This window comes from Malaclemys terrapin, chromosome 1, assembly GCF_027887155.1.
Source record: "Malaclemys terrapin pileata isolate rMalTer1 chromosome 1, rMalTer1.hap1, whole genome shotgun sequence".
Lineage (NCBI taxonomy): Eukaryota > Metazoa > Chordata > Testudines > Emydidae > Malaclemys > Malaclemys terrapin.
The window spans coordinates 305530495-305544376 of NC_071505.1; the positions used below are offsets into that span (position 1 = coordinate 305530495).

The 13882-nt window shown below is 40.1% G+C and overlaps 1 protein-coding gene across 3 annotated transcripts in view; it reads right to left on the minus strand.

The window, feature by feature from the left end:
• The window catches only part of B3GLCT (beta 3-glucosyltransferase), a 134949-nt gene that overhangs the window by 50446 nt on the left and 70621 nt on the right, over positions 1–13882 (minus strand). For all 3 annotated transcript variants that reach the window (XM_054015349.1, XM_054015350.1, XM_054015348.1), the window contains exon 6: positions 9725–9836. In XM_054015349.1, the coding sequence (XP_053871324.1) occupies positions 9725–9836 (112 nt within the window). The remainder of the gene's footprint in view (positions 1–9724; positions 9837–13882) is intronic.

The following is a 13882-nucleotide window of genomic DNA, read 5'->3' on the forward strand; positions in this document are numbered from 1 at the left end:
AAAGGAATTTAACCACTGCGACTGTACTCTTGAAGGCACTCAAGAGTTATACAACTCTTTGAAAAGTTACCGAGGTACTGAGAAGCACTCCCTCCCTTGTCTGATCTTGCCCCTTCTGCAAGTCTGAGATTTGTCAGCATTACCAGTTGGGCAGAATTCCTCCTGCCCTTTTCAATCCTGCACGTCGTGCTTCCAAGTGGCAATGGTCAGTCCCCCCTGCTCAAAGCAGTACCCAAATCTTATGTACAGTCTCTCTTCTTTTCCAGGTCCCCAGGCTGAGATGCTGCAGATCCACCTGCCAAATTGGCACCCATGTGTAGAAAATCCATAGTTCGATGGAGTCAGAGCCAGCAGCTGAGACACAAAAGTGATGGCTCCAGTTTGCTTTGTGATGGTTTCTGAGTGATGTTCCTTCAATGAGGGGGTCAAGCAACTTTCCTGGATGGGGCAAGCTATCTGGAATTGGGCAAGGTTAAACGTGTTCTAGCCATAATATAAAATGGAGGTGCTAATACAAAATGGAATTCACAATTTGATAGACATATTCCACGTCATCACCTATGGACCCATGAACCCACATTTTGGCAAGTAAACAGCAATTCTTATATATTTATTAGGGCTGCCAACTGATTAAAAAAATGTATCACGATTAATCGCAATTAATCACACTGTTAAATAATAGAATACCATTTATTTAAATATTTTTGCATATTTTCTACATTTTCAAATATATTGATTTCAATTACAACACAGAATACGAAGTGTGCAGTGCTCACTTTGTTTATTTTTATTACAAATATTTGCACTGTAAAAAACAAAAGAAATAGTATTTTCAATTCACCTAATAAGTAATGTAGTGCAATCTCTTTGTCATGAAAGTTGAACTTACAAATGTCGAATTATGTACAAAAAAATAACTGCATTCAAAAATAAAAAAAATGTAAAACTTTAGAGCCTACAAGTCCACTCAGTCCTACTTCAGCCAATAGCTCAGACAAACAAGTTTGGTTACATTTGCAGGAGATAATGCTGTCTGCTTCTTGTTTACATCACCTGAAAGTGAGAAAAGGTGTTCACATGGCACTGTTGTAACCGCCGTTGCAAGATATTTACGTGCCAGATGCACAAAAGATTCATATGTCCTTCATGCTTCAACCACCATTCTAGGGGACATGCATCCATGCTGATGACAGATTCTGCTTGATAATGATCCAAAGCAGAGCGGACTGACGCATGTTCATTTTCATCATCTGAGTCAGATGCCACCAGCAGAAAGTTGATTTTCTTTTTTGGTGGTTCGGGTTCTGTAGTTTCCACATCTGAGTATGGCTCTTTTAAGACTTCTGAAAGCATGCTCCACACCTCGTCCCTCTCAGATTTTGGATGGCACTTCAGATTCTTAAACCCTGGGTCGAGTGCTGTAGCTATTTTTAGAAATCTCACATTGGTACCTTCTTTGCATTTTGTCAAAACTGCAGTGACAATGTTCGTAAATCAAACAACATGTACTAGGTCATCATCTGAGACTGCTATAACGTGAAATATATGTCAGAATGCGGGTAAAACAGAGCAAGGGACAAACAATTCTCCCCCAAGAAGTTATGTCATAAATTTAATTAATGCACTATTTTTTTTAACGATCATCATCAGCATGGAAGCATATCCTCTGGAATGGTGGCTGAAGCATGAAGGGCATACAAATGTTTAGCATATCTGGTACATAAATACCTTGCAATGCCAGCTACAAAAGTGCCATGCGAACACCTGTTCTCGCTTTCAGGTGACATTGTAAATAAGAAGCAGGCAGCAGTATCTCCTGTAAATGTAAACAAAACTTGTTTGTCTAAGTGACTGACTGAACAAGAAGTAGGACTGAGTAGACTTGTAGGCGCTGAAGTTTTACATTGTTTTGTTTTTGAGTGCAGTTATGTAACAAAAAAAAAAATCTACATTTGTAAGCTACATTTCATGATAGAGATTGCACTACAGTACTTGTATGAAGTGAACTGAAAAACACTTTCTTTTATCATTTTTACAGTGAAAATATTTGTAATGAAAAATAATATAAAGTGAGCACTGTACACTTTGTATTCTGTGTTATAATAGAAATCAACATATTTGAAAATGTAGAAAAACATAAAAAAATATTTAATAAATTTCAATTGGTATTTTATTGTTTAACAATGCAATTAATCGCAGTTAACTTTTTTTTTAATTAATCGCGTGAGTTAACTGCAATTAATCAACAGCTTAATATTTATTTTTAAATTTTATTCAATTTTTGGTCTTCACATGCCTCTTTTTATTAGGTGGGGTGTAAACTAGCTCTTCTTAAAGCTTTGCAGTACATCTTTAATTGTAGTTCTGTTTTAATCTATAGGATGCTGGCTAATTCCATGGTGGATAACACCTGAAAACTAGAAGATACTGTTTTGCATTTTCGCATTTTTATTTTGTTTTGGCTTTTTAGAGGGAAGTGAGGGAGGGTCTCAGACTGGATTCTGAGGAAGGGTTTCCAATGGTGTGGAAGAAGGGTTCTCCGTTGTCAAACTCTTTCTTTCTCGATTCTACATGTCCATCACAACCTGCATCCTTGTCAGAAGTTCTTAACTGGATCTTCAGGCCAAAAACCACTGAGGGCAGATAGAGGGAACTTGGGAGTTGAGGCCAAAGAAACTAGTAGCAGGTGAGCACAGGGAGGTAAAGGCTGCAGAAGTGAGCAGGAAATCGAAGACATTAAGCCCACTGACGGTGGTGATTTGGTTCTTACAATTTATTTTCTATTCTGTAGAGGCACTTCTACAATGGTCATCACCAAAGCACTCTGGAAGAAGGGTGAAAAGTGAACAGAAAGGAGATTGGCATGTGTTGGAGAAGAGATAATTACCGAAAACAAGAACACTTATCTCGCAGGACCTCAGTCCAGAAAACATGAGTGTATTTGTCTTCAATGTGAGAACATCAGTCCTTAAAAAAGTGGTCCCCCATCTCAACAAAAAATGGGAAAAATCCACTACAGGAGTGTGAGTTGAAAAGAGAGGCATTTTGAAGCTATTTTAGTTTCTTGTGATAGAAACAATATTTAGAATCTTATTTATAATACAGATTATTCACATGATAAAACTACACTGAGAGCGCAATTCTGGTTAAACTCAACATGTGAAACTATTTGGTGCATTATTGACACACTATACAAAAATCAGTTATGGGCCATTATACTAAGATGGCCACTACTCTGTATTTAAAAGCAAAATGGGTCTAATTTTTCTTTAAATGTATGCTGGAACTTAACTCATTATTGTAATAGGATTTATGCACATGGCATTCAAGGCAGACTAAACCCTTTATTAATTCTGAAAAGGTTAAAGTGCAGTAATTACTTTTGTAATAGAAATAACCTGGTCAGCTTTTCAAAATACCTAAAGGATGTTCAATAGACTGTTTAGTAGTATGAGCAGGGATCCTAGTAATTCATTTGCCAAAGAAAAATGCACGTGGTTCGGACAGAGTCATCTCTTAAGGGAGGATCTAGTACTAGGACTAAACTATGTACATAATAGATTTTTGCCTTTTGTTTCATAATAAATTTTATTTATATAACCTTTTTGCTGATTTTTAAAGTGTTACATAAACAGGACAGGTGAAATATCATCATGTAAAGCAACCATAAACACATGAAAAGACCTAGGTTTACAATTTATGATTAAAACTCTACTATCTACACAATATACATAGACATAAAATGTAAAAACTTAAATATCTTAGAAACAGTAGCCAATCAGTTGTTTTAATTGTCATATTTGAATTCAGCACATCAAAATACATAATAAATAGCACATTTTATCTCTGAAGCAGACGACTTCTCAAAAATTGTAGAGCAGTGTAATTAGGAAGGCCAAAAAGGAATTTGAAGAATAGCTAACCAAAGATTCAAAAAGTAATAGCAAAAAAATGTTTACGTACATCAGAAGCAGGAAGCCTGCTAAACAACCAGTGGGACCACTGGATGATTGAGATGCTAAAGGAGCACTCGAGGACGTTAAGGCCATTGAGGAAAAACTAAATGAATTCTTTGCGTTGGGCTTCACGGCTGAGGATGTGAGGGATATTACTAAACCTGAGCCATTCTTTTTAGGTGGAAAGAGGGTCCCAGATTGAAGTGTCATTAGAGGAGGTTTTTGGAACAAATCGATAAACTAAACAGTAATAAGTCACCAGGAACTCAAATGTGAAATTGCAGAGTACTAACTGTTGTTTGTAATCTATCATTTAAATCAGCTTCTGTACCAAATGTCCGGAGGATAGCTAATGTGACGGCATTTTTTTAAAAGGGCTCCAGAGGTGATCCCAGCAATTACAGGCCAGTAAGCCTGACTTCAGTACCGGGCAAACTGGCTGAAACTATAATTGTCAGACACATAGATGAACATAATTTGTTGGGGAAGAATCAACATGGTTTTTGTAAAGGGAAATCATGCCTCACCAATCAGCTAGAATTCTTTGAGGGGGTCAACAAGCATGTGGACCAGGTGGAGCCAGTGGATATAATGTACTTAGATTTTCAGAAAGCTTTTGACATGGTATCTCACCAAAGGCTCTTAAGCAAAGTAAGCTCTCATGGGATTAGAGGGAAAGTTCTCTCATGGATCGGTAACTGGTTAAAAGATAGGAAACAAAGTGTAGGAATAGATGGTCAGTTTTCAGAATGGAGAGAGGTAAATAGTGGTGTTCCCCAGCGGTCTGTCCTGGGCCCAGTCCTATTTAACATACTCATAAATGATCTGGAAAAAGGGGTAAATAGTGAGGTGGCAAAATTTGCAGATGATACGAAACTACTCAAGATAGTTAAGTCCAAAGCAGACTGCGAAGAGCTACAAAGGGATCTCATGAAACTGGATGACTGGGCAACAAAATGGCAGATGAAATTCAATGTTGATAAATTCAAAGTAATGCACATTGGAAAACATAATCCCAACTATACACATAAAATTATGGGGTCTAAATTAGCTGTTACCACTCAAGAGAGAGATCTTCATAGAATCATAGAACTGGAAGGGACCTCGAGAGGTCATCTAGTCTAGTCCCCTGCACTCAAGGGAGGACTAAGTATTATCTAGACCATCCCTGACAGGTGTTTGTCCAACCTGCTCTTAAAAATTCTCAGTGATGGAGATTCCACAACCTCCTTAGGCAATTTATTCCAGTGCTTAACCACTCTGACAGTAAGGAAGTTTTTCCTAATTTCCAACCTAAATCGCCCTTGCTGCAATTTAAGTCCATTGCTTCTTGTCCTATCCTCAGAGGTTAAGAAGAACAATTTTTCTCCCTCCTCCTTGTAAAACTGTTATGTCCCTAAACAAACCCAATTTTTTCAATCTTCCTTCATTGGTCATGTTTTCTAGACTTTTAATCATTTTTGTTGCTCTTCCCTTGGACTTTCTCCAATTTGTTCACATCTTTCCTGAATTGTGGTGCTCAGAACTGGACACAATACTCCAGTTGAGGCCTAATCAGCGCAGAGTAGAGCGGAAGAATTACTTCTCATGTCTTGCTTACAATGCTCCTGTTAATACATCCCAGAATGATGTTTGCTTTTTTTGCAACAGCATTACAATGTTGACTCATATTTAGCTTGTGATTCACTATGACCCCCAGATCCCTTTCTGCAGTACTCCTTCCTAGGCAGTCATTTCCCATTTTGTATGTGTGCAACTGATTATTCCTTCCTAAGGGGAGTACTTTGCATTTATCCTTATTGAATTTCATCCAGACCATTTCTCCAGTTTGTCCAGATCATTTTGAATTTTAATCCTACCCTCCAAAGCACTTGCAACCCCTCCCAGCTTGGTATCATCCGCAAACTTTATAAACGTATTCTCTATCCCATTATCTAAAACATTGATGAAGATATTGAACAGAACCAGAACCGATCCCTGTGGGTCCCCACTCATTGTGCTCTTCCAGCATGACTGTGAACCACTGATTATTACTCTCTGGGAACGATTTTCCAACCAGTTATACACCCACCTTATAGAAGCTCCATCTAGGTTATATTTCCCTACTTTGGTTATGAGAAGGTCATGCGAGACAGTATCAAAAGCTTTACTAAAGTCAAGATATACCACATCTACCGCTTCCCCCCATCCACAAGACTTGTTATCCTATCAAAGAAAGCTATCAGGTTGGTTTGACATGATTTGTTCTTGACAAATCCATGCTGACTGTTATTTATCACTTTATTATCTTCTAGGTGTTTGCAAATTGATTGCTTAATTATTTGCTCCATTATCTTTCTGGGTACAGAAGTTAAACTGACTGGTCTGTGATTCATTGAGTACTCTAGGACGCATTTCAGCAGGCCCTGGTGATTTGAAGACATCTAACTTGTCTAAGTAATTTTTGACTTGTTCTTTCCCTATTTTAGTCTCTGATCATACCTCATTTTCACCGGCATTCACTATGTTAAACGTCCAATCGCCACCAACCTTCTTGGTGAAAAACAAAACAAAAGTCATTTAGCACCTCTGCCATTTCCACATTTTCTGTTATTATCTTCCCCCCTCATTGAGTAACAGGCCTACTCTGTCCTTGGTCTTCCTCTTGCTTCTAATGTATTTGTAGAATGTTTTCTTGTCTCCTTTTATGGCCCTAGACAGTTTGATCTCATTTTGTGCCTTGGCTTTTCTAATTTTGTCCCTACATACTTGTGTTATTTGTTTATATTCATTCTTTGTAATTTGACCGAGTTTCCACTTTTTGTAGGACTCTTTTTTGAGTTTTAGATCATGGAAGATCTCCTGGTTAAGCCAGGGTGGTCTCTTGCCATAGTTCCTATGTTTCCTACGCAGTGGGATAGTTTGCTCTTGTGCCTTTAATACTGTCTCTTGGAGTCATTGTGGATAGTTCTCTGAAAACATCCACTCAATGTGCAGTGGCAGTCAAAAAAGCAAACAATGTTGGGAACCATTAAGAAAGGGATAGATAATGAGAGAAAATATTATATTGCCTGTATATAAATCCATGGTACGCCCACATCTTGAATACTGCATGCAGATGTGGTCACCACATCACAGAAAAGATATATTGGAATTTGATAAGGTTCAGAAAAGAGCAACAAAAATGATTAGGGGTATGGAACAGCTTCCATATGAGGAGAGATTAAAAAGACTGGGACTTTTTAGTTTGGAAAAGAGATGACTAAGGGGGAATATGATAGAGGTCTATTAAATCCTAACTGGTATAGAGAGAGTAAATAAGGAAGTGTTATTTACTCCTTCTCATAACACAAGAACTAGGGGTCACCAAATGAAATTAATAGACAGCAGTTTTAGAACAAACAAAAGGAAGTATTTCTTCACATGATGCACAGTCAACCTTTGGAACTCCTTGCCAGAGGATGTTGTGAAGGTCAAGACTATAACAGGGTTAAAAAAAGAACTAGATACATTAAATCGAGGATAGGTCCATCAGTGGGCAAGAGGGGATGGATCAGTTGATGATGACTAGGATTACAAGGGATGGTGTCCCTAGTCTCTGTTTGCCAGAAGCTGGGAGTGGGCAAGAGGGGATGGATCAGTTGATGATGACCTGTTCTGTTCATTCCCTCTGAGGCACTTGGTGTTGACCACTGTCAGAAGACAGGATACTGGGCTCAATGGACTTTTGGTTTGACACAGTATGGCCATTCTTATGTTCAGAGAATCTCTAGTTTATAATTTTGTGAAAAATAAAAACATTAACTAAATTTTACTGAAAGTACCAATTTCACTTATTCAATATACACAACCATTCCTTATGGTTGATTTTTGAACATGCTTTAAATTTACATCGGAACCCCATTTATCGGATCTAATTGGGACTAGGACCAGATCGGATAATCAGGAGAAACGGCAAAGAGCTTTGTATCCCTTATTTTAAGATGGGGGTGGGGAGGTTCGGGGCAGTCAGCTGGAGCCCCAGCCACTGTCAGTCCTAGGCGGCTGGTGGTTCGGTTTATACAGAGAGACGGATAATGGAGGCTTGGATAAACAGGGTTCTACTGTACATCAATAAAATGTGTTCAAATGATATCTGTATACATTGTGGGTAGTGAACCTAAAGTTCAGCATTTCATTTTAATCATGGAAAAACACAGATTTTATGGGTGGGGGGATTAATCAGAAAATTTTGGGGCTTTTTTATCACAGAAATCTAGGATCCCTGGTTATGAGACTACAAAAAGCATTTTAAAATCTCTACGTTATTAAGGTTCTCACATTTTAAAAGTGGTTGTGTAGAAGAGAGGTTATGCCAGGTGGCTGTAAAGAAAGTGTCTTTCTAAACAAAGGCCCACACTCATACCTGAAGTAGGGCTTCCCTCAGCCCTTGAACATAATAACAGTAAATGAACAAGGCCAATTCCTGCCAATTTCCCAAGTAGTATAGAAGTATGGCTTTCTTCAGCCAGTCAAAGTAAGGATATCAAGATGGGTGTTTTTCAGCAAGTCCCCCAAAATACCAGATAAACAGTCCAACTCATGGCTCCCTTCTAACACAGCCTCTTTGGGAAGGGCAGTAGTCAATTTAACAGCTCTTCCTTGATGGCTTTGGGACTAAGTCCTTTGTTCCACAAACTTCCTAACCCCTTTTCTTCTTAGGGAGGTAGGAAAAATTACTTTTCTCTTGGGAACCAACCAGCCTAATAACAAAGAATTGTCCTACCAGATCAGACCAGGGTCCACCTAGTCCAGTTTTCTGTCTGGCAATGGTCAGTGACAGCTGCTTAAAGGGAAGGTGCAAGAATCCCCAAAGTGGACTGCCACCCACTCCTCCTATGGCTGCTTTGTTGTCATGAGACCCATCTAGAGGAATCTCCTTTATGGTCAACTTTAGCAATTCCTCCAAGGCAGGACAGGTACTCATACCTCTTCATACTGCAAGCTTTAATACATTCCCTGCTTGAATGTGGGGTATATACGCCCTATGATAAGCTGATTAGATTTCACACACACACAATTTTGTAAGATATGAGCCAGGCAAGTACTGGTCTACAATGGAACTCTTTATAATAGAAACAATTATAACTTTAAAAAAATAACATTTTATACTCATCATTTGGTATTTTAAATGAATTATTTGTAGGTCTCTGTGGCTGTCACAGAGGTCGAGGAAGTCACGGATTCTGTGACTTTCCGCAACCTCCGTGACTTCTGCAGGAGCCAGTGTGGCTGACCCCAGGGCTGCCCAAACAGCTAGCTCCGGAACCAGCTGCTCAGGTGGCCCCCGGGTCAGCCACACCAGCCTTCCCGGGGTGGCCAGAGCAGCTGCGATCCACAGCCCCAGGCAGCGGTTCCCAAGCAGCCGCGGTCTGCTGGCTCTGGCGGTGGTCCCCGGGCGGCAAGCCAGAGCAGCAGTGGTCCGCGGTCCCTGGCAGCTGGTGCCCTCCCCCCAGCAGCACTCCCCCCTCAGTGCCACCCCCAGCAGCAGCCCCCTCCAGTGTTCCCTCCCCAGCAGAGCCCCCACCCCCAGATTTAATCACAGGTATTTTTAGAATAAGTCATGGATAGGTCACGGACCGTGAATTTTTGTTTATTGCCCATGACCTGTCCATGACTTATTCTAAAAATACCCATGACAAAATCATAGCCTTAATTATTTGAACTAGTTTTCCAGTGTTTTTATCCAATATAAAAATCTCCTTCAAGCACATTCAAAAGGTTAGACATCTGATGATTTTTTGTTTCACCTTAGACTTGTCAAATCTTCTAAGTGTTTCCAGCAGCTTAACGATTTGTATTCTTGTATCTTCTTCACAGAAGAAAATCCATGAGGAGTTTCTACCATAGGAAGCAGAGAAGCTAACAAAAGAAAGAGGTTGGTTTACTACAAGATTGACTTCTGAGGAGATTACAAACCTTAAGTAAAAACAAACAAAAACAAACCCTGATAACTGGAAGTCAATCCCTCAGCCATATGGACCCCAAAGCAATTAGTGCTAATGGAGGATCATGTATCAGAACCCATATGCAGTGCAATGTAGATGTCTGCTTAAGGGAAACTCAAAGACCCTGCCCTCAGTTCCTGATTGTCTGCCCATAATCTGCACAGAGGGGAAGGTGGATGTGCAGAGTAAGTAAATTCTGAGTTCCCCAGGTACTGGTACATAACCTACTTCCCCTCCCCCTTACCTTTCTTCCATAGAATCCCCTCGTTGGAGGTCTAACAGAGTAATAACCTTAGAAGAGATACTGGTTGGTGTTTTAGCAAAACTGTCCTGTTGTGCACTCCAGGAAGATCTTCTCATTTTTCTCTCAGCCAAATTCTTTCACAACTAAAATATCTATTAGCCAAATAATGCCTCCTTGTACTCTTAAAGGTGTTTTTATTGTCCTTCCTCGCGGGGGGGGGGGGAGGGAAGGGGGGAATAGTGCTTCTGGAGAACGGAAAACTAAGACGCATCAGTGGAGCAGTACTGCACAAAAGAATGTTTTGTGAATATGTGGTGGAACTCCATGTAGGTGCTTTGCAAATGTCAAGTAAGGGTATTTCCTGAAGGGATGCCACTGAAGTTACTTATGCTCTTATAGAATGAGCCCTCATCCCATGCAGAGAGGAACATACCACAACTGATAACAGATACAGCCAGAAATGAATTTAGAGATCCTCTGGAAGGAAACAGCTCTTGCTGTGACTGAATCTAGGTTGGCCCCTAAGAAGTCTACAGTCTGCATTGGAGTGAGGATGGACAGACTTTCCCAAGTTCACACTGACTCCTAGTGAAGAAAGTAGTTGAAGAATTAATAAGGTGAACTCAGTCTTCCTGATGTGTCCTAGCAATGAGAAACCAATTGTCAAGATAGGGAAAGATGGTGAAGCTGTTCCATCTGAAATGCACTGCTATTACTAGAAAGATCTTGGGGGCAGTGGTGAGGCTGAATGGAAGCACCCCTGTACTGGACATTATTGGGGCCCACCACAAATCTGAGAAAACACCCATGGGCAGAACGAACATCCATGTGAAAGTAAACATCCTCATATTGAGAGCTGTAAACCAAATGTCTTTTTCCAGGGAGGGATTATTGACACCAGAGTGACCTGTGAAATTTCAGCTTGTGAATAAAGTGACTGAAAAGATCGAGTATAGATCTCCGACCTCCCTTCTTCGTGGGGAGTAGGAAGTATAGAGTAAAAAATCTTTTCCTTGGTATTGAAGAGGTAGCACTCTATTGCTCCTCACTCAGAAGGGATTCCACTTCCTGCGTGAGAATGGTCCCTGAAGAGGGGCAGGATGGGGGTTTTGAAAGAAAAAGGGAAGTAAACTCAATTGCATAGCTAGACTGGATGATATCTAATACCCACTTGTCCATTATGGCACTCCAGTTATGCAAACAGAGTTCTAAATGATCCCCGAAAGGTATATGGGGATCGGGTAGTGGTAGCATCATTAATAGTTTGCAGCTCTTGAACTCCCATCAAAAATATCTTTTTGCTGAAGGATGGGATTGAGATGGTGCGGTAGATGTGGGAGGTGCAGGGAAACAAGACTTCTGTACTCTGTCTCTGATGAGAAGGGTCATAAAATTATTGGTGATAAAATTGTTAAGATGTTGGTCTGTCTGTAAGACTGCCTTTGATGCTTCCTTTTTGGGGCAGGTGTCTATATTCCCAAGAAGTGGAGGATGGCCCTGTCCTTTAAAATATGAAAGAACTCATCCATCTTTTCATTGAAAAGGTGGGCTTCATCAAAGGGCAAACCCTCTACAGAATTTTGGACCTCCCTGGGAAATCCTGAAGTGTGTAGTCATGACTTATGGTACATCACAGTGGCTGTTGCTATTGACCTAGTTTGTGTGTCTGCTGCATCAACTACTGACTGAAATACAGTTCTGGCTTATCCTCCTCAATAAGACCCTGAAAGTGGGCACTGTCATGCTGTGGTAGCTTGTCTATAAAGTCTCAAATTTAGAATAGTTCAGATAGTCATATATAGCCAACAATGCTTGATAGTTCACTGGGGCAACAGGATGAGACAACAGGCTACGTATGGTCTGGTTTAAAAGTAAATTACTCATTCTCCTTAGGCAAGTAATCTGAACGTTCAAAATTAAGAAGCACCTAACCTGATGAATAAAGTGGAAAATGTTTTATAATAAAATTTGAAATTATATTTGACATTTCTGGGCCCCCACTATTAGTAGAATGTTACAACAAGGTACTGTCCACTTGTAAGACTTACTATCTCATGTGGAGAAGCTTTGCTATCAGGGATTATAGCAAGGATGCTACTGTAATACCTTATTTATCTAGTTTCTTCTCTCTTTAGCTAAGGCTGGACTTAAAAGACCTTCTTTACCTTTAAAGCTCACTATCCATTCTTGAGATCTTGTTTACACAATCTAGCCAACTCTCCTTAAAGCTGACAAGTACTCACTGCATTTGCTTTTGGTAGCGGTCATAAACAAACATACTTTAACACTAAGTAGCTGGCCTGCTATTATGTGGAAGATACAAATTTGAGTCCCAGGCCAGGAGGGGTGGGGAACGCTACTGAAGCTGGAGGGAGGATCAAGCATAGCTCACCAGCAACCTCACCAGCAAGCTTGCTGAAGGGTTCTGGAGAGAACCATCTCTGGACTCTCTTCTACTGAATGGTGGAGGAGAAGAAATAAAGTGAGAAATCACTTTGCCCTTTCCCCATCCCAGAGGAACAGAAACACTAAATATGAGAAGGAAAAGCTCAGAACAAAATTTGTTTCAGATACGTCAGGAGAAAAAACAGCAGCTACTGGTAGGGTCATCTTAGATATTGTATGTTATATATTATGATATGAAAGGGTACCTTGTCCAGTAATTTTTCTGACTTCTTCATTCGTCTTCCTATATCCATATGTTATTCCCAATATTCTTCTCAGCTATTTGTGATGAAATGCATCCAGCTTTTGCATATCTTTCTTGGTAAATTGCCATGTCTCACTGCTATATGTTGTGATGGCGATAACAATTGCTTTGTACACACTCAGTTTTGTCTTGAGGGAAATGTTTTAGAGTTGCCAGATGTTTCTGAGTCTTCCAAATGCAGTGTTTGCTTTCCCGATTCTTCTTATTTCCTCGGAACTAGTACCATCTTGGCTGATGGTACTTCCAAGATGCATAAAATTGTCCACCTTCCCCAGTTTCTCCTCTTCAACTTTGATTTCTGTCCCTATACGCCTCATTAACATGACTTTACATTTCTTTGCATTGTATCTCAAACCTATGCAAGAATAGCAAATGTGGGTAGCCCAATGTGCAGCAAAGCCTGGGATGGACTAAGGTCTATACAACTGTAACAAAGTGGGAATGACAGATGATTATGACCTACAATACACAAGCAGCATACGGAAGCCAGTTTTGATAGACTGTGAGCTGTACAAACTCAATGTTGACATTGCAGCACTTTAGGAAACAAGACTTGCAGATGTTGGATTTGTCCAAGATGTCAATTATACCTTCTTTTGGCAAGGTAAAAGCCGCAAAGAAACTCGTCTGCACAGTGTCAATTTTGCTGTGAGAAACAAGTGGGTAAAACTCCTAGAAACACCCAATGGGAAGTCAGGAAACCTCTAAGTCATGTATGATAGCCTGAAGAAAGTTCTCAGTCCCACTGTCAATATGGTTGCCCCTCTCAAATCGCACAGTGGTGAAATCATTACAGATAAAAGCAAGAAGTTGTCTCGTTGGGTTGAACACTATTCGGAGCTTTACGCACAAGGAAGAAACATCACCAGCAAATCACTGGACCAAATACCAAGTCTACAGGTCATGCCAGAGCTAGATGTGGAGCCCACTGTAGAAGAGTTAAGCAAGGACATTGATTTGCTATCAAGTGGCAAGGCTCCTGGAAAAGATGGCATCCCAGCAGAAA